At 40.3% G+C, this 20,525-nt stretch overlaps 1 protein-coding gene across 2 annotated transcripts in view; it reads right to left on the minus strand.

Moving 5' to 3' along the window:
• The window catches only part of LOC135713339 (ELAV-like protein 2), a 46,538-nt gene that overhangs the window by 7,596 nt on the left and 18,417 nt on the right, over positions 1-20,525 (minus strand). For both annotated transcript variants that reach the window (XM_065236445.1, XM_065236444.1), the window contains exons 2-3: positions 2,389-3,689; positions 1,814-2,312 (exon numbers count right to left, since the gene is read on the minus strand). In XM_065236445.1, the coding sequence (XP_065092517.1) occupies positions 1,814-2,312; positions 2,389-2,581 (692 nt within the window). In that variant the 5' untranslated portion in view covers positions 2,582-3,689. The remainder of the gene's footprint in view (positions 1-1,813; positions 2,313-2,388; positions 3,690-20,525) is intronic.

Consider the following 20,525-nt stretch of genomic DNA (forward strand, 5'->3'; position numbering starts at 1 on the left):
GCTCAAACATTCACCACACTTTGGAAAACTCTTCTACTAGATGTGTTTCTAAGGGCAAATGATTTGGACAAATATTTTTTGAGATAAGACCAGATGAGTGAGTGGTAGTTTTGAGCTTTTCTGGTGGAAAATCAATGAAAAATATTAAGAAATTAAAAATCCCGCCCATGGTGAAAATAGGCCATTTTTTGACAATTTGCCGGTTATCAGTCTGTTTACTGTAGTTACTATAGTAAAAATAAAATGTGAGTACAACTAAATTAAAAAACCTTCAAATTGACGTCTTAAGATCACGTATAGCTTATTTGGTTGTGGAGTAATCTCTTCTAAAAGATGAAATTTTTAAAAATCTCAAAAATGCAGGGTTGTATCTGAGAGGGATCTAGACACTTCAGAGCAAAATCAAAAAAGGCGTTTGTTCAGAATGCCAAAATAAGCGTTTTGGCCAAGTTTGGCTCAAATCGGTGACATCGACAGGTGGTGTATCCACTTGAGCTGGAATGACCCATCTGCAAGCAAGCGCTGGATTGGAATCAGGCAGGACGTCGCAGCAGAGGCAGACCCAGGGGCGCATGGCGGTGGAGCCTCAACAAGGAAATAAAGCATGTCGATAGGAATCTGACCTGGGTCCAGGTCAAGGCAAAAGCGTTCAGCCGCCCATGATGAAAGAACATCCCAACTAGCATTGCAAGTTTTATCGAGGTTTTAAAGCATTCTACAAGTCTAAATCATAGTCTACTGAACCTTCATAAAACCCAAATTGTTACTTGGGATGTTCAAAACCAAAATATCTCAAAATGTCCTTGACGGGTTTTTGAATTTTGTTTCAAAGAAAAATCCTTTTGAACTTTTGAAAAGTTCAAAACTATGGACACTTGAATACCGACAAAAATCGTAGAACAAGAACTTTTGGTATACTTATATACAGAATTTTTTCTAAGTATAAATTTAATGAAAAAATGTTTTAACAAAAATTAAAAAAAATTAAGAAAATAGTTCTTGTTCCACAATTTTTGTCAATTTTTAAGAGTCCATAATTTTAAATATTATAAAAGTTTGCTGAAAAATTTAGATTATTTTTTTTCATAAACCGATCATGGTAGTTTAGATATATTTAGATTATTTTTTTTTTAATTTTTATTGGAATTTACTACAAAAAACATTTTTATTGTACATTTTTCCCAGTAAAATATTATGTTTCTCTACAACTTTGTCTCAGACGTAATTTCGATCGGAAGGGCCGTTTCCGCGCTACAATTTTTTGAAAAAATTGAAAGATGCCTTTTTGAAAATTTTACTAGATTATAAATGGTCTAATTTTCGCAAAAATGTGAATCATTGCCCATAACAATGAATTATGCAAAGTTTCAGGCAAATCGGAGAAGGTTGAGTCGTTTGGCGTGGAACTCGTTAGTGACCTTAGACCGTTAGCCTAGCTTATGATGTCACGCAACAATAGATCCAATGGCTTGTTAAAATCATCCTCAAAAATCTGATCTACTCTAAGAGATCAGTTTTTCCAAGAAGTACTTCTCCACCTTGCATTGTTGAGTTTTCTAATTTTTAAAGCTTTCTTTCAGAGTAGAGCTAACCATCACCAACCGTGTCCTCAAATTAAAACGATGAGCGCTGCCAATGTTTCTTTGCATTCTGAAATATTTTGGATAAAGCCCACCAATTTGAGAAACTTTAAGTAACAATGATTACCCTTCTTTAGATAATAAACTCCGCCCTTTCGAAATGTTGCTGCCGAATGATTCTGACAAGCACGCCGTCCCAGGCAATTCGAATGATGTTCAAGCTTGCAACCTACCTGAAACGCCCGCTAAGCGGATGGATCGGCCCTGGTGGGAAACGTCGCAGGTTGGGCGTCGGGGTCAGATACGCGGCCAGCGGTGGAATCGCCTTGTTGATGTTATTGCTCGGGTTGTTGGCGAACTTGACGGTGATCGGTTCGGAAGCGCCCTTCGGTGTGGTACCGTTCAGCTGCTGGATGGCCCGCTCGGCTTCCGATCGCTGATCGAACCGGATGAAGCCGACGCCCTTCGATAGGCCGGTAATGTTGTCGCACAGGATGCGGGACGTGATGATCTGGCCGTACGGCTGGAAGAGCGCCTCCAGATCCTGCTGGGTCATGCTCTTCGACAGACCGGACACGTACAGATTGGCGCCCTTGATCGCATCCGAGCTGGGCCGAGCGAACGACACCTTGATCGTCTTATTCTGTAGTCTTAGTCCGTTAAAGGTATTTATTGCTTTATCCGCGTCCTCTGCGCGGTGATAGTTGACGAAGCCATAACCAAGACTTTGTCCTATTAAAAAATAATTAAAATAACAAGAATGGACCCCGTTATTGCACTATAGTCTTCCCCGGTTCCATGTACTTACCGGTAACTTTATCCCTAATCAGCTTGCAGCTCTCGACGTCACCGATGCTGGAGAAGAGCGACTTGACCTCCTCCTGGGTCATCGTCTGTGGCAGATAGTTAACGATCAGGTTCGTCTTGCTGTCTTCCTGGCCGCTGCCGATTGAACCGGAGCGACCGTTTTGCTGTACTGTCTCCAAACCGTTCGCCATCATTGTATGCTTCCGGTCTACCTTCTTTTGTATGTTTTCTAGTACGATACTTGTGTGGATGGATTAGCTGTTGCTTTTCTTTCTAAATCAGATACTCTTGCTCTAACAACGTGGTAAATCACTATCAACTTTTTTTTTAATCAGTTGCCGTTTCAGGGGAGTTTTGTGCTATGCACTCGCTGTAATCTAGCTAAAGTAGTGGAAATTCTTCTCTTATATAAAGGATTTTTTTTTAAATCTTATATCTGCTTTTGCTTTTGGAAAACGCACGCTTTCGCGATAACGGGGACCCCCGATGTTCTTTCGTCCGTTGCTAGGAGCGACCAATAGGAGAAGCTTCGATTCGCGGACGAATCTCAGGTGGCGGGGTGGTTTCTGCTGCTACTAGCGACGTACGCACACAGAGAGTTGGCGAAAATGCGCTCTGGTAATGTATTTTACTTTGTAGTGTTGTTTTAAATTTCACTCCTGGTTTGCCTTGGGTGTAGGTTTCTGTTTGTTGTTGTTGTTGTTGTTGCTGTTGTAGTGCTGCTAAGTGTTGATTGTCGTTAATCTGACTCTTGGTTTGCTTGAATTTTTCCTTTTTGTTGTTGTTGTTGTTGTTATTGGATGCTCAAGTATAGGTACACGCGTTCGGTTTAATCTCGTCGTCTCGAAATGCGGTTGTGCAAGGGTCGTTGTGGGGGGAGGGCTTACAAGTTTGACTCGTGTGGGATCCTCAAGAAAACTGACGAAACGTTTTGACCGCTATGTTGGGTTTTTTTTTAAATTTCAGTGGGTGGTAACGAAGTGCTTCTGACTTGCTCTCTATCGGGTATAGATTCGAAAACGGTCGATTTTGGATGACGTTGCTCGTCTCGGGTTAGTGCGACCGGGTTGAGTGGTGATTTCTGGGATAAAGTCCTCGTCTTTTCAAGTTTGTTGTTGTCGTTTTTGCTAATTTATTTGCTAAGTTTGGTTTTATATTGTAAATAGGAAGCAATTGATCCTTTTCTTATCTCGGTTTTTTCGCTATAAATATTGTATATTGTTTTTTTTTTATCTTGACTTTCTTATTTCTCTTGTATATATCTCGCGTTGTTGCCAAGGAAAGAGATCCAAATCCGAATATCTGGAAGAAGGAAAGAGAGTTTATGGTGATAGTCAATAGACTGTTGTCTTAATCTGTTTAAATGTGAACCATTGCGACCCTGCGATATGAAATCAAATAAGGTTAAGTAAACTAATTGTGAAGACCCGGAATGGATTTTTTTTTTTTAATTTTGATTATTCAAAAATAATCGAAAAATGTTTATTTAAACAAAATGTTCGATACGAACAATATCCATGCACAATCATAGACTTCATACCATTAGTTTGTCAGATCATTACAGATTGTAAATGAAGTTCCTCGCATTCTGAAGAACTGCAGTCGACTGTGTAGTAGAGTGTTTCATTAAAAAAAAGTGTCACACTTCTGATTGGCCACCCTTCAATTTGATTCATGAAATCTGCTTTTAATCATCCTTGAATTGACAATTGAAATAGCTTTAGTCCGGGAGTTAGTTTGTGATAGCTCTACTTCAGATCCAGCATCCCATATCCGAATGCCTGGTAATTCACGTCCATTCCTAGGTCACTTTCACATACAATAAGCGCCACATCTAAATACTACCGTTATCATAAAAACAACGGTGCTGCAAACACTCTGCCAGGTTTCAAAACGTAAAGTAGCGAAATCCGGCACGTATTTAGTAATATTTAGGAATAGGCATATATAATTAATTTATAATCAGATTGATCCCACCAAATTCCGCCTTCGAAATCTTAAAAACTCTGTCTATCGTGAAGTAATGAAAATGGGTTGTTAGCAGAATGCTTGAATAAAATTGGTATCCATGACAAATACGTATTTCGACTACAGAAGGAGTAGGCTTTGCTTATGATCGAACCTGACGTTTGTTTTTTTCCATGGGGTTTTTTTGTAATCAATAATCGGTTGCTGATCTGGCCAAAACCAGGCCCAGGAGACAATTTCTAGTTCCTCAGTCCCTATTACTTGCCGCTGAGAAGCTGTTCCGAAGCCAATTAGAACCTCCACGAGGCGTCCCATCATTCGTCCCATCATTAGTTCCATCATTCATTGAGTCACAGCGTTGAACCTGACTATTGGCCACGAAAAGGCTTGCCAAATGCACATTAAAAATCGACTACATACATCCGAACATTTGTTTATTTCAAATCGACGGAAGTAATTCCACGCAACTACCATAAACCGGACTAGTTCATGTTGATCTTCGTCAAGTTTCGTCTACAATTTGGACTTCTACATCAACACCTGTCAGGCAACCTTCAATTGGCTAAACTTGGTGAGTTCGTTCCATTTTGTAAATTTTTATCTTTTCAACCCAGTAACGTTGGGAGGTAATCTTTTTGTGGTGCGTTACTGATATAAGATCTACCACCGAACTCTAGTCGTGACAACTTCCAACTAGGGAATCAGGATTTTCCAGTAATCAATGGATCACATTTTAGTGCTTGTTACTTTTTATGACTTGATAATACTGATATCACTCGGGTAGTGACCACCGCCGTTATGCATTTCTATATTATGTATGCTGATTTTTCCCGAATTAAAGCTCAATCTCAAAAACTAACAACACAAACAGGTTGGTTTGTGGTTTTCAGTAAATGAATCGGTATTTGTTTTATTGATGTTACGAAAAATTGCTCCCTAAAGGTGTTTTATCGTTATAAAAGCAATTATTAAACCGTTAGGTTTCAAACGGGATCAAAAAGCATATATTGATGCATTTTGGTGTCAATGAAGTTTATCACAAAACCTGCAACTGTAATAAAACTAAAAAGATGGATCCGCCCAGAGACAGAGAAAAACATAATCGAGTGGGGCTTTCAAACGCAGATTCACAAGGAAATGCCAAAGGATAATCGAGTAATAGGGGAAATGTCTCTAATGTTGGCCTATGGATCTAAGATTGAGCCCATCGCTAAAAATCTGCTATTTATCAATTTTATCTAGATGAACGCGTTATTGGGACGTTACTAATGGATATTTTTGGTTGCTATTGAAAATTTAGTCGATTGCTGAATTTATGTATGGGCCTAAATTAGCGACACTTAGGCCGACATTACCTGCATTTCCCCTAATTCTAGCAATGCTGTCGAGGGAAGAGAAAAGGCATCCAATTCCAGAACTTTCTGTTCCAAGGTACGTAGATACACTTCCTGATGTAACTGCTTCCAATAGATGAATTGCCCTTATCAATAATGTCATGCAACATGTTGATCCAACGCTGGAGTAGAACATCGTTGCAATGATCGCACAACAAAACTGTGGAAAGATAAACAAATTTTGACGTTTAACTTTTTCCAGGCAACTTTGCCAACATTTTTTGTTTGTTTCAAGATCATCCTAGGTCCAAGCAACTCGGGGACTTATCACTATCAAAAAAGAAAAAAAAGTAACAAGGACTAAGATATGTTCCTTTGATTATTGAAAAATCCTGTTCCCCTAGTTTGAAGTAGTCAAGACTAGGAATCGATGGTAGATCTTACATCCCGTAACTTACGGTATCATTACATTACATTACATGACATTACATATTACATCCCCACGTTACGGGGCTTTCCACCATTAATGCCGTCATAAAACTAAACAGAATAGGATCAAGCAAAATGGATTCAGATAAAAACAGTTCAGTCTGCAAATTATCTTTATAAAAGCCGCATTAATATTTTGCATTTGTTAGCGATTTCATGAAAGCAAAACAGTTTAGGGAAAATTAATGTTTATGCTATCGTCATATTGTTATTTGCTTTTTTACAATCTTCGTTTTTCAAGGTGTTTTTTCCTTTAAAATAACTTTATTCTCGTCAATTCATCAATGAGCAGTAAAAGAGATTACGAAAATCATCAAATTGTCTCGGTTGGGAGTAATGATTAACATAACAAATAACTATATTTTGTTTCCTAAATTAAAAATAATTAGGGGAATTTACGTATTCTCGGCAACCTAAGCAGCGACCGTCTTTCTATAGCCTTTTTCTCTAAGGAACGCACACATATGCAGTATTGGCTTATTTACAATCTTTTGCTGCCAGCTGCTCTAACAATTTCAGTCGAAAGAATTATCAAAAACTGTTTTGAAACGCTTTTACAATGCTCCAATCTTCTCTAGTGAGAGCGACTATTGTGGGCAACCTCTTTTTATTCGGCAACCTTTCTATTTGAGCTGCGTGTTAAACAGCTGTGTTTTCATCGGCAACTCGAAATCAGCAGCATTTTGTAGTGAGTGTGTTTCATTTCAAGAAAACCCTGATAGATTGGTTTTTCTCAGTGGTAAACATATAATCAAATTGAAGCTGAAAGCCTAATGAATAGTTTTATACCCCGTTCACATTACAGCCTATATCACGTAATATAGGCTGTCTTGCAATGAACACTCATACAAAGGATTTCCAGTGAAAACTAGATGTATGAGTGCTCATTGCAAGTCAGCGTATATCACGTGATATACGCTCTAATGTGAACGGGGTATTAATGCATTCAGCGAAGTGTTTTCTTAAGAAAATCCAGTGAAATTACCGTTTCAATTTGGGTTGCCGAAAATAGTCTGTCATGCCGAAGCCGTCATTTCCCCTAGTCAAATAAACGTTTTCCGAAGGCGGAATTATTTTTTTGATCTACCGAAGCACATTTCACGTTAGATTTAATCTGTCACCTAGAAATAGACCACAATACAAGGGGTAGGTCACTCCGCACACCAATCTTGGGTCATCTTTATGTCAGTCTGCCGCAGGAGTGCTGATTGTGCTAGTGCCAGCAAGCTGCGATTGTTTGTAAAATACCCATCCCAAAAACCCGGTATTTCTGACATCTTGAATGGTTTGGTTTGAAATCGCAAGGATAAATCGGATTGAGGATGACGCGGGAAGTGGCGGGTGTGCGAAATTTTGGTGAATTAAGGGTACTAATGGGGTCTGATTAACAGCCTCTTTCTCTTGAGCCCACTCTAGAACCTACAGTTCGTATTTAGATTTATAAGTGAACTGCTGGTCTGAGTTCCTCTGGTATACAAACAGCACGTAATGTTGTGAATAACTTCAACGAATAACCCTACGAGATTGTGCCGAAAGTGTGCCGAAGGTATGTCGAAAGTATGCCAAAGGTGTGCCGATGGATGTGCCCAAGCTGTCCCGAATCTAATTTTGACACAATGTGCTGAGTGACAATAGGAGTTTCGATAATTTTAGTATTTTGTTTTTGTGTATCCCTTTTTGATGCTTTAATTTTTGGTGCGCTTAGCAAGGGTCAAATGCAAATGGCACAAGTATTGATGCCAAATGGCGTTTTTTTGTACTTTTAATAAGGATTTCAAATGGCTCTCAATGTATTCGTCATTTAACTTTTATGTCATTGAAAGTCATTCTTGAAATGTCTCAATAATACACTCTTCTTCAGGGTGAGCCAACTACACAGATTCTAATCTTAACGAGGTTTTGGTGGATGTAATAAAGGCAAAACTATCTTGACCAGGGGCCTCCCTTAGCTCAGCCGGTAAAGGCAAGACCATGCTGGAGGTGGCTGGGTTCGATTCCCGGTTCGTTCTAGGAATTTTTCGGGTTGGAAAATTTCTCGACTTCCCTGGGCATAGAAGTATGATTGGACTTGCCACACAATTATACCAATGCAAAAGTGGTACAGGCATCGAAAGCTCTCAATTAATAACTGTGGCATCTAGAACACTAAGTTGAGAGCACGCAATGAGCTAATATGCGATATGCAATAAGCTTGAAATGCTAAGAAGAAGAAGAAGAAGAAGAAGAAGAAGGGTTTTTTATGAATGTTGTTTTATTAAAGCCTTGTAGTACTTCATAAAACGTTAAATGTTACTTGAGGTCGAAGCTGCCTAAACCTTATGTGGATTTTAGAACTCTTACCATTTCAGCTTTTCCTTGACGTTTTCGCGCTCAAACGAATTCATCAGCTGGTTTTGTTATGTAAATATGATCAGCTGAAAGCTTGAGAACAAAGGAGTCAAAAGTAAACATCCGAAGAAGTGTCATTGAAACCAAGCGTAAGATATATTCCAAGATGGGAACGGTAAGAGTGAAAGCCGAAAGCAAAATATGAGCTCTACGAAATTTAAATCACTCAAGTCTAACTGGAGAAAATTTTCGCAATATCTACTTGTAGGATTTGTTGTTTAAATTTTTAAAACTTTAGTGTTCGATACAGATACCAAACTAATCAACGATTGTTTTTCTTTGATTTGTTTTCCGTCGATCTTGTTTTCCGTGCTGAGTACCAATGCTGCCTATGCCAGGAAGGCAGCTCTCATACCTGGAACCTACCAACTATCGACTCTTCATCTTCATGAACCGGGGACCTACGGCTTTACTTCCCTTCCGAAGGAAGTCGTGATTAGAGATGTTATGCCTCAGAAATGCCTGAGCGCCGAATGCGATTGAACGCAGACCCTTTGGAGTAAAAAGCAATCACGCTTACCACTATACCACCGGCGCACAGTAGCACAAATCTGCATAAAGACGGTCAAAAACATTTTCTAACCTTCTTTTTGACGGTTTAGAGACTAGGTATCTTGGGAGAAGTTGCTCAAAATGATATCCCGCATCTTTTGAAATACACACCGTTTTTGTGACGTTATGCTCAACGGCCTGAAAAGAGGGTAGGCTGGCCTTGGTGGGGTTTAAACCCCTTTAAACTAGTATTTCTGAAAATTTCAGCGTTGGGTATCGAGGGGTACCAAGTCAAATCTCAATTCGAAATAGTAAATGTTATATATAGCCCATCAATCATCTTCTGTGACGATTCAATGACCTGAAAAAATGATGGGCGGGTCTAAACTAGCGGGGGTTATAAACTAGTGATCCTGAAAATTTCTGCATTGGGAAGCATGGGGTACCAAGTCAAATCTCGTTTCGAAAAATTGAGTACTCTTTTCTGGCCGTTGAATATGATGTTACGAAATACGCTTGATGGGCTATCTTGACTACCCCTGAGTTACCCCTCGGTACCCACCGCTGAAATTTTCAGGAGTACTTTTTGCAAGGCAATCTTTCAATCTCAATCGGTTGTAGACCCGTCCACCCTCTTTTACGGCCGTTGAATATGACGTCCCAACCTCCTGGGTGTTACTAACTGCTTTACTCTGGAACTGATTCGGCATACTCTGGAACTCTGTGACTAGCTACTTCGCTAGTTTGTGGGTGGGGGAACTAATTGCAGACACGATCTCTCGCATTTCATTCCCCGGTTTTTGGACTTTGAGGAGACCTTTGATCCTGGGTAGAATGGTATTGGATTCCCGTAAACGACCTGCTCCATCTCCTAATATTGATTTGCACTCCTTCAGTTCTTTCTCCACGCGTTTCACTATGTTCTGTAAGGGATCTACTCGAAGCTGTCTATACGGTTGGGAATGGAATGCGAGAGATCGTGTCTGCAGTTGGTTCCCCCATCCACAAACTAGCGAAGTAGCTAGTCACAGAGTTCCAGAGTATCCCGAATCAGTTCCAGAGTAAAGCAGTTAGTAACACCCAGGAGTTCGCCCAGCAACTACAATCTTCAGGAGACATCAACGAGGACAAGATTATCTTTCGACGACACAGCTCTTTTTCCCAGCGTACCAGTCAAGGAAGCGATCAACCACTTGGAGGACTGGCTATTATCACAAAGAGAGGATGCAGCATGGAGAAACAAGGTTCGGACGCACCTTAAGCTGACCCGCCTTTGTATGGAAGAGAACTACTTCTCTTTCCGAGGTAACAAGCAGCCGAAAGGAGCCCCAATGGGAAACCCCCTATCCCCGTTCCTGTGTGAACTTTTCATGGCCAAATTGGAGACAATTCTGAAGGAGAAAGGACTATTACCAAACCGTTGGTGGAGGTTTGTAGACGGTATCTTCAGCGTAGTTAAACGGGAAGCCCTTCCAAAAAATTTTAGATGAGATCAACAGAACTCACAAGGATATCAAATTCACTCACGAGGTAGAAAAAGACGGGAAATTCGCATTTCTCGATATTCTAGTCATCAGGGAATCGTCATCATCATCATCTTCGCTTGAATACGAAATTTACAGGAAACCAACAAGCACCAAAAGAGTTATCCTCTATACTTCCAACCATTCGTTCCAGCAGAAAATCACCGCCTTCCACCACATGATTCATCGGATGCAGACTCTTCCACGCAACGATACAGGAAAGGTTAAGGAATTACAGTACATCTTCGGAACAGCGAGACTCAACGGATTCAAGGAGACCACAATCCAGGCAATCATCGATAAAAAAGCGAGAATTCTACAAAGGAGATTATTTATAACCCTCACCGCAGCAACTGAACCCTTGAAACGAGTGTTCGTTCCATTTGATTAAGATATTACTTGTAAGCTAAGACCACAGCTTAAACAATTTTCGCCAGTAGACATAATCAGTTGAAATCATTGTTAGGATCTACTAAAGACCCACTAGATGTTTTAGATAAAGCAGGTGTATATAAAATAAGCTGTAATCATTGAAACAAAGTATACGTAGGACAAACCAAGAGAACTTTAGCAACTAGATTTAAAGAACATATAGCGGAGGTTAATAAGACCAAAAAGCAAGAGGAAAAAGGCCTAACATATGATTTCAAATCAAAGGTTCCAGAACACATCTTCACAGAGGACCACCAACTATCGACGGAGGACATCACGATTTTACGAACCGTATCTACACCATGGAAACTGGATGTTGCAGAGAGCCTCGAGATCAACAAACAACGTAATTCAACTTTACTCAACAGGGATCAAGGAAATGGACACACATGGCTTTTCAAGTTACTACCTAGGACACATCTACGAGTAAGCAGCGGAGTACCTGTTCCTACAGGAAATTAAATTTAAGTTTACCTAGTTTCTAAGTGAAAATGTACCTGTGTTAATATATATTCGGTAAATGCGATGATTTTCTTCTGTCGAGTATTAGTACAAGACACTGAAGAAGTCTGCACATACGCGTATCTATCAAGGATAAGCAAATAAGGTAGTGGAATCAAATGGAAATCACTAATCCTTCTCTCTCTCTCTCTCTCTCTCTCTCTCTCTCTCTCTCTCTCTCTCTCTCTCTCTCTCTCTCTCTCTCTCTCTCTCTCTCTCTCTCTCTCTTTATACAGGTATCCCACTAAGACGCCAAATTTAGTTTACAGCAGCGCCGCTAGTGATCGGTTCCGGAATGTTTTGACAGCTACTGTTTGATTTTGCTCCTCTTTCCGCACAAATAAATTACTTCATGAGTAGTGCAATTTAAAAAAAAGTTGTGCTAGATGGAATACGAAAGACGAAAATTAATCTTGCTCAGATTGATCGAATATCGTGAACCGTGAAGAGTTGCATTATAACACACCATCCCATGGAAAGGCTTTCGGCAACGTAGGGCTTTAGGTAGTGATAAACGAAGCGAGAACTATTCCAAAGCCGCAGACAGTATATGAGCAAGTCAAACGTGCACTCTTTTGCCTGTGGATTTGAGAAAACACCTCAATTCTCCTCACCCATCAAGTGTGAGCTAGGTAAAGGAGAGTGCATTTGATTAGTATTGTCGCATTGATTTCATCTACTGTTTAATTTCACACTGCCGTACTCTAACGGAACTACCAACCTCTCCTCTTCAGAACTTTCTCTAGCTAAAAAATTATCGCACTAGAGCTTCATGTTGATATTAGTATAGCATTGCCTCCCAACGCCGAAAACCATGGACCTTGCCATTCATAATTTTAGTAAAGAATATAAATACTACAAAGCGTTCAAATGTTCCAAACGTATCGATTTTGTGGCTCCCAAAACCAGCGCTCGCGGTAGCTTTCTCCTCCATTTACAGGTGTTTTCGATCCATTACCGTTCGTTAACCTTCCACTCTCCACACAATGCCGGTAGAGGTCGTATGAATAAATCATATACTCCATTTTAGAAGCAAGCCTACACGTTCGGTTGATTATGCGCTATGCCTATAATGTTATGCAATTGGATTCACTTTCACTTTGATGCAACGTGCGTCTCCATCGCCCTCAGATGATTTCTTCATCCAACCGGGGAATGTAAGATTCTATTACAGATTTGCATGGAAAGTATCCAGAATTTGAAATGTTTCGTGGCATGTAATATGGTCCCCGGAAGGTTTTTAAAATAATTTTGCAATTTTTAAAGTTCGTTTCCCCAAATGCATTGCGTCTACAAAATCATCTCGTGAAGATTTTATACTAAAATATGCATTCTGAAAAACGTGGCAGTCCATTGCAACAATTGCCATTACATTGGCTGTAAGAGAAATTTGTTCCCTTTGTGAGTTTTAAATATCAAAAAAAAAAAACAAACCCTTACCAACACACCGAACCGCATGGAAAAACACATGTTCCACCCCTCTCTCCCGGGGCCAAAAGTCCGTATGTGTCTTTACGCTTCCCTGCACAAGCATCCCTTATATTTCCGAGGAGTCAGGTTTTCCCCCTCCGAGTTTGTGCGATAATATTCCGCAATCTCATCCATTGAGACGCAGCACCAGACATCATCATCGTCGCCCGCCGCCGCCGCCGTCCTTTCCCGGTTTCCCCGTACACAACATCAGAACACCCGAACTTGATACGTTCTAGAGCGCTACGATAGAGTGTAGAGGGAGGAGAGTGGCATCCCAAGTCGAAGTGGAAGGTGAAGGTGGGAGTCACTTTCACTCTTCACTACTCTGGTAAACGGCTGTGTTCGATGGGACGGTGCAGCAGAGTTTCCCAACTGTTCGGGTTCGGTAGTTACGCATTCGAGAGAATTGGCAACGATTCCCGTTCCGAGCCGGCAGTGCCCGGGCTGATGAGTGGAAGCGCCCAGACAGCAGAAAGCAGCAGCAGTCAGTCCATTCAACCCTGAAGCAGAAATCGATTTTTCACACCGTGTCCTGTTCGGTGTGTTTTGTCTGCTCTGCACTCACCTACAGCCCTTGGTATAGAGCTTGTGTGAAGAGACCAGGCGAAGAAGGCAGTCTTGCAAGGGAGGAGATCGGGTAGGGGACTTATTGGGTGCATTGTTGGGATGTCTGATGTAATTGGATGCGTTTCGGAGGGTTGATTCAAAGGATTGACCTGATGATAGGAAGATTGAGATGCGGCGTGGCAATCGATGGAACAATCTGAATTTGTCCATCCTTCATTCCTGATAAAAGAACTGGATCACCAAATTTGAACATTTGTGGTCCAATAAAACTAGTTCATAATCCCAGAAACGTACCTATTTCGAGATCCTGTCAAATTTTCAGCACGAGAATAGTAGATTCGGTATGGTAGGGGAAATGGCTCTAATGTTGGGCCCATCGCTAAAAACCTGCTATTTATCAATTTTATCTAGATGAACGCGTCATTGGGACGGTACTAATGGATACTCACTCTGAAATGAATAGCCATGGATTTAAAAAAAAAAACACTTTTGTATGGTGGAAACTCTGAAAAACGTGATTTAGATGTAGCTCTGGTGAGATTTTTGAAGAAAGTGCATTTTTCATATAGTCATAGCTGAACAAATATTTCTAAAATCTAAGGAGAATTTTAATAGAATTGAAAGAGATCCTCCTCAAGAGCATTTTCCGAAACATTTCAAGCAAATTATGAAGAAAATCACTAGATGTAATTCTGATGTAAAAAAATGGATAACACTTTTTTAAACTCTAATACCACGAGATTTCGAGGAGTAAAGTGTATCCCACATCACGGAAAAAACGCTGTAGAAAATTACCCATTGGGTATTTTCTCTTGAAAATTTTGGCTAGAAGTAGTTTAGAGTGTATTGTTTATACTGTATTTTTATCGCTGTCAGTTTTTCGAAAGTTTGAAAAATGGCGTCACCCGAAAAGCAACGTCGCGAATTGATTTTGCGCAAGCACCTGGAAAATCCTTAACTCTCTCACCGGGACATCTCAGAATCGTACAGTCAACGGTGAGTCGTGTGAATAAACTTTACTACGAAACTCTGAGCATCGAACGGAAGGAGAAATGCGGTCAGAATGGATGTTCTATTAGTGAGCAGGATCACAAGCGTGTCGTGAAAACATTTAAGCGGAATTCCAATGCTTCGGTCAGGGATGTGGCTAAAAAGTTGAATCTGTCCAAGTCTTTCGTTCAGAGAGCCAAGGACCGGGAGGGACTAAATACGTACAAAGTGCAGAAGGCTCCAAATCGTGACGAACGGCAAAATAAGGTGGGAAAGTCACGGTCCCAGAAACTGTTCACCCAGATGCTGATGAAGCCTCATTGTCTCATCATGGATGATGAGACTTACGTCAAGGCAGATTCCTACTAGGGCTACTGTTCTTCACCACCCAGCAGATGTTTCGGAAGAAGTAAGGAAGCAGAAACTTTCAAATTTTACCAGTTCGTGTTCGTTACAGTTTGCCGTTCGTGACTACCGGGACTGTAAACGGGGAGATCTACCTCAATGAGCGTCTACAGAAGCATCTGCTTCCTCTGTTGAAGCTACACGAGGGCCCTACGATCTTATGGCCGGATCTAGCTTCGTGCCACTATTCAAATGTTGTCCTGGAGTGGTACGAAGCCAACGGGGTCACTTTCGTACCCAAGGACATCTTAGGATTCTAAAAACTGTTAGTATCAACTCTCTAGTAAGGAACAACGTAGACTGGATGGAGAAAAGATACAATTTCAATCGACTTTTCAAGTATTTGACCCTGGGCGTAATTCATGGCAATTTGGTGGTCCGATTCTTCGTCCAGGATCGATTGTTTTCTATACAGATGGTTCAAGCACAGACAAACAGACATAACACATTGAATATTTATCACTGTAAAACATCGTCGCTAAAACAGTACCGCCATCTGTTGAATACACTGTGTTGGGTAGTATGCTGAACAGATGGCGGTTGTGTGTAAACGTCAAACGCAAGGCAATTGATTATGTGCGCCACAGGTGGCGGTTCTACCAACTACGATACTTTTAAATTTACTGTTAAATGCTTGTTCGATGGTCAACTTGCGAGTGTTATGTCTGTTTGTCTGTGGTTCAAGATTGAACAATCAAGTGGAGGCGGGAGTAACTGGCCTATGGGCAGATGGCCAACTGTGTTTCAAGCTGAAATCCGAGCAATTTTAGAGTGTTCTATTATATGTTTACGTAGAAACTATAAGAGTTCAAATATATGCATAATGTCCGACAGTCAAGCTGCTCTAACTGCTTTAAAGTCGGCGACATGTACATCAACACTTGTCTGAGAGTGTGTTCAATCACTTCAAAAATTGTCTTGTCATAATCAAGTCAACTTATATTGGGTTCCTGGTCATTGCGGGATTGACGGAAATGAAAGTGCTGATGCACTAGCAAGACTCGGATCTTCTTATAAGTTCATAGGGCCAGAGCCCTTTTGTGGCTTATCGACTACATCTTTAAGAATGGAACTAAAAGCGTGAGAATCTTCAAAAGTGGAGGAAACTGGAAGAACACTTCCATTGCTAGGCAGTCGAAGCGATTCATTAATCCAAACATTTCTGTGACCAGCAAAATCCTGTAACTTTCTAAAAAAGATCTTAGCATATAAACAGGTCTTATAACAGTTCATTGCCCGAGCCGTTATCACTTGAAGCTGATTGGAAATGTATCGCTTCTGTAGCATATTTTCAATAAAAGGCGCTAGTTATTCAACAAAGGGCTGATAGAACCCTTTGAAAAAAAGTGCTTCTGAACGTGTTTCGCAGTTGGGTGTGGTGAAATTCGTGCATTCCCGGTTGATTTTCAGTGGAAATTCCGTATCACAAAATTGCTCACCGAGTTCCTTTTTTTTGCCGTTCGAAGACGACGAGTTTGCTTTTGCGAGAATGACGTTTATTGGATCCGTTTCTCGGTATCGTTACCAGTGGTGTGTAAGTGTGCTTATGATTTTCCTTGCCTCCCGGGAGGCCGGTTCATCGTGTCCGGATGTTACGCTTTCGGCGTGTAGTTCTATCGAGAGTCTCGCCACCGTGTGCGAATTTGAACACGGTCTGGTTGGTAAATTAGCCGCTGATAATGTGTCCGCCGCGAGTTTTGGACGTTGCCGTGAATCAGCGAGTTTACGGCTTGCAAAAGTGCTCGTCTACTGGTCTCTCACCAGTGTCGGAGATTGTGAGCAAGCTGAAGGATGCCTCGCAGGATACGCCCAAGACTGGACGGGCGGTAGCTGGTGGTCGTGAACGGTTCCTGGGGAAAGCACTAGACGCGGACCTCCTCCCAGATGACTATGGCAATGCAAGAAAATTTATTTTCGTTGAAGGTAGTATTACAACAAAGGTAATTGCTATTAGATATTTACAAACAAATTTTAGACAAATGGTAAGTTACAAATTAGCTGTTAGCCGGCGTCGGTGGTGTAGTGTTAAGCGTGACTGCTTTCTAACACCCCAATGGGTCTGGGTTCAATCCCAGCCGAGGTCGGTGGGATTTTTCTCAGGCATAAAAATCTCTGGTCACGTCTTCCTTCGGAAGGGAAGTAAAGCCGTTGGTCCCGGCCCATGTGTGTGTTGTGAATGGGTGCGATATCCTACGCAGGTGTGGAAGCTGCCTTCCTGCACATTCGGTTGCCGTCAATGGATGGCAATCGATGTCCGTCGGTGATTGGCACTAGATTGCGGAACAGAGACCGACGTTAAATAAAGGGGGGAAATTCGCTGTTGTCGTCGTCGTAGGCGCCATCGTATTCGCCATCGTAGTCACCGTAGGCAGTACCGTTAAGGCCCAAACGCAATGTGGGCGGAAGCGGAACGGAAACGGAAAGTTTGACAGCTGTCACAAATGCCATCAAGATGCCTAACCGAAGTCGACTTGATTCTAACTAGTTTTCTAGGATAGGGGCAACTCTCACCTTTCCGAAAGTGGTATTGGTTTGCGTGAGCGTAATTCGGTTCGCATGTAAAGGGCCTTAAAAGTTTGTTTACATAAGCTTTTGTAAGCTCACGTCTACTGGGGATTCATATTTCTAAAAATATAATCTATCAATGAAACAGTCATCGGTGGTCATTGAAAAAAAAAGTAACTACCCAAGTAACAATTTCCAGTTGAAGAAACGCTTTCGTTTTGATTTTGTTCAGCTGCATGTTGAATAATAATTGCACAATGTGTTCACCACAACTTTTATAAAACCCTTGTTTACACTTGTTTGGAGAACCTATACAACTGCAACACAAAGGTGTTGTCTAACGTATTCAGTAAAACGTTTACCCAAAATCAATTTCTTGTATAAGAAACGCTTCCATTGTGATTTTATTCAACTGTATGCTGAATAATAACTGTACAATTAGTTTATTACAACTTCTGTAAAACTCTTGTTTATACTGGTTTGGAGAACCTGTTCAACTACAGCATTATATGTATACGCGGTATAGGAGTAGAAGCAACTTTTATACAACGTTTATAGATACATATTTAAACTCAAGCTTTATTATTTTGGTGAAAGCTCTTATACAACGTTTGTAGACACTTCTTGACAGCTGCTTTGAAATTTAGTAGAGAGTAAACCTGAGAGGCGTTTGTTGCACTCTTTTATGACTCCTAAATAATCATTGTACAGCAAGCGGTGAAAGGCGTTTATAGCACTTTTCAATGACTCCTTAACAACCGGATAAAAGCAACTTTTATACAACGTTTATAGATACATATTTAAACTCAAGCTTTATTGTTTTGGTGAAAGCTCTAATACAACGTTTGTAGACACCTCCTAACAGCTGCTTCGAGATGTATTAGATTGAACCTGAGAGGCGTTTGCTACACTCTTTTATGACTCCTAAATAACCACTTTACAGCAAGCGGTGAAAAGCGTTTATAGCAGTTTTTAATGACTCGTTAATAACCGTTGTGCAAGTACTCACAATATTCACAGATTAAAATTAGTTTAACAATTTTCGTGGTACGCCAAAATAATTGCTTGTACAGTTTTTATTAATTTAATTTATTTGTGCACATTGAAAAAATATGTAATTATGCCATAATTCACATTCTGTGATCATGGAGGAAGTAGTAACAAGCATCAGTTTAATCTTTGATTGATATTCTTTCAATTAATCTCTCTAATAATTAATTGAGAGAATTTATCTAGAAATGTTATCGTTGATGATATGATATATGTCTTAAATTAATGTTTGCATTTATTAATAAGAACACCTATGTATAATTTACCTCTACTCCACCGAGGGTTTCTCGAAGCAAGATTTGAACTCATAATCCCGGATTGCCAGCCGCTTCTGTTCCATCTGCTCTATTCTTGAATACATATTTTGATCATATGAGAGAAGTATATATATCTTGAGTGACTTCTCTTGCAGTCGAATAATCATTGCCTTATGGTCATATAAACGTGCCTATCACTTGTGCTATTTTTAGCAACAAAATTGTGGTTGGTGGTTGGTCGAACGTAAACAATCATTTAAGAGTGCTCCAAGCAGCTTTTGAAGCTTTTAACCAAATGGCAATACAACTACATTCTTGTACAACTCTGGAAGCTATTATTCAACGTTTGATCAACTCAGGTGTTGTATAAGAGCTCCCAATTGTTTGTTTTGATGCGTTTATTCCACGTTCTGTATAGCTCTTGTCAATCAGTTTAACTAAGGTGCTATAAAAGTTATCGTAGGTCTTATAAAGCATATAGTTAAACCAAACGTAAACAATCATTTAAGAGTGCTCCAACAGCTTTTAAAACTTTTAATCAAATGGCAATACAACTACATTCTTGTTCAACTCTGGAAGCTATTATTCAACGTTTGATCAACTCAGGTGTTTTATAAGAGCTCTAAATTATTTGTTGGGTATGATTTGTCAATCTAATTGAATGTTTTTATTGGCTCTGTTGTCTATACATTTTTATATCATATGGGTTTTTTAAGATATATTTGTGAAATTATTCACTTTTGTAAGATATATTCGAGCATGAAACTAAGTCAAACTTCAATAAAATCACTTTGAATCGAGGGGTGCGACACATCTAAATCTCGATTTTAAATGGTAGAAAAATCTCAAACTAACGAATCAATCTACGAAAAATCTTTTTTCATCTCTTGCATCGCTTCGCTCTCCACCTTTTGGCAGGAAATCTTCAAAATCACAATCAATCGTATTTCTATCTATTAAGCGCGAGTGCATCTCACAACAGCAAAGCAAAAAAAATCTTGGATCTTAGATAGAGTCGCCCCCCTCGCTTTGAATAGTCAACCTTTACTCACAAAGTTGGTAGATAACACATTAGGCTTTGCTATGAAAGTTGCTATAGCAGTTTTCGTTGTTTCAGTCTCGAGATACAAATATTATAAGCCGTAAATTACCTTAAAAACATAAAATCATCACCGATGTTGCTGAAAATTTTCCCCGAAGTTCAAATTAACATGACGAACAGAAATTACGGTTGACCCGGTGCATCCGGGCAAACTCTGAAGAAGGTCAGCAAACTGGCTCCATGATTATGCACGGGAGCTGCACCGTCGGGCTGCACCGTCACTTTTTTGACATCAGGCAGTGGTTTGTTTACATGGACTTAGAAAAAAAAGTTTAAAAAATTTATTATTTTTTGAAGATTTATTGGAGAGGAATATTTTTCATACGAACATAGTCGGATATCATATCTCTTAATTCTTTTTATTCAAAACCTCAAATCCAATTGAATTGACTAGCCGGCGCCTGTGGTGTAATAGTAAGCGTGACTGCTTTCTAACACCCCAATGGGTCTGGGTTCAATCCCAGCCGAGGTCGGTGGGATTTTTCTGAGGCATAAAAATCTCTGGTCACGTCTTCCTTCGGAAGGGAAGTAAAGCCGTTGGTCCCGGCCCATGTGTGTTGTTGAATGGGTGCGATATCCTACGCAGGTGTGGAAGCTGCCTTCCTGCACATTCGGTTGCCGTCAATGGATGGCAATCGATGTCCGTCGGTGATTGGCACTAG

This window comes from Ochlerotatus camptorhynchus, unplaced genomic scaffold (genome assembly GCF_037179485.1).
Source record: "Ochlerotatus camptorhynchus isolate MF236.1 unplaced genomic scaffold, CSIRO-AGI_Acam_v1.1 ptg000550l, whole genome shotgun sequence".
Lineage (NCBI taxonomy): Eukaryota > Metazoa > Arthropoda > Insecta > Diptera > Culicidae > Ochlerotatus > Ochlerotatus camptorhynchus.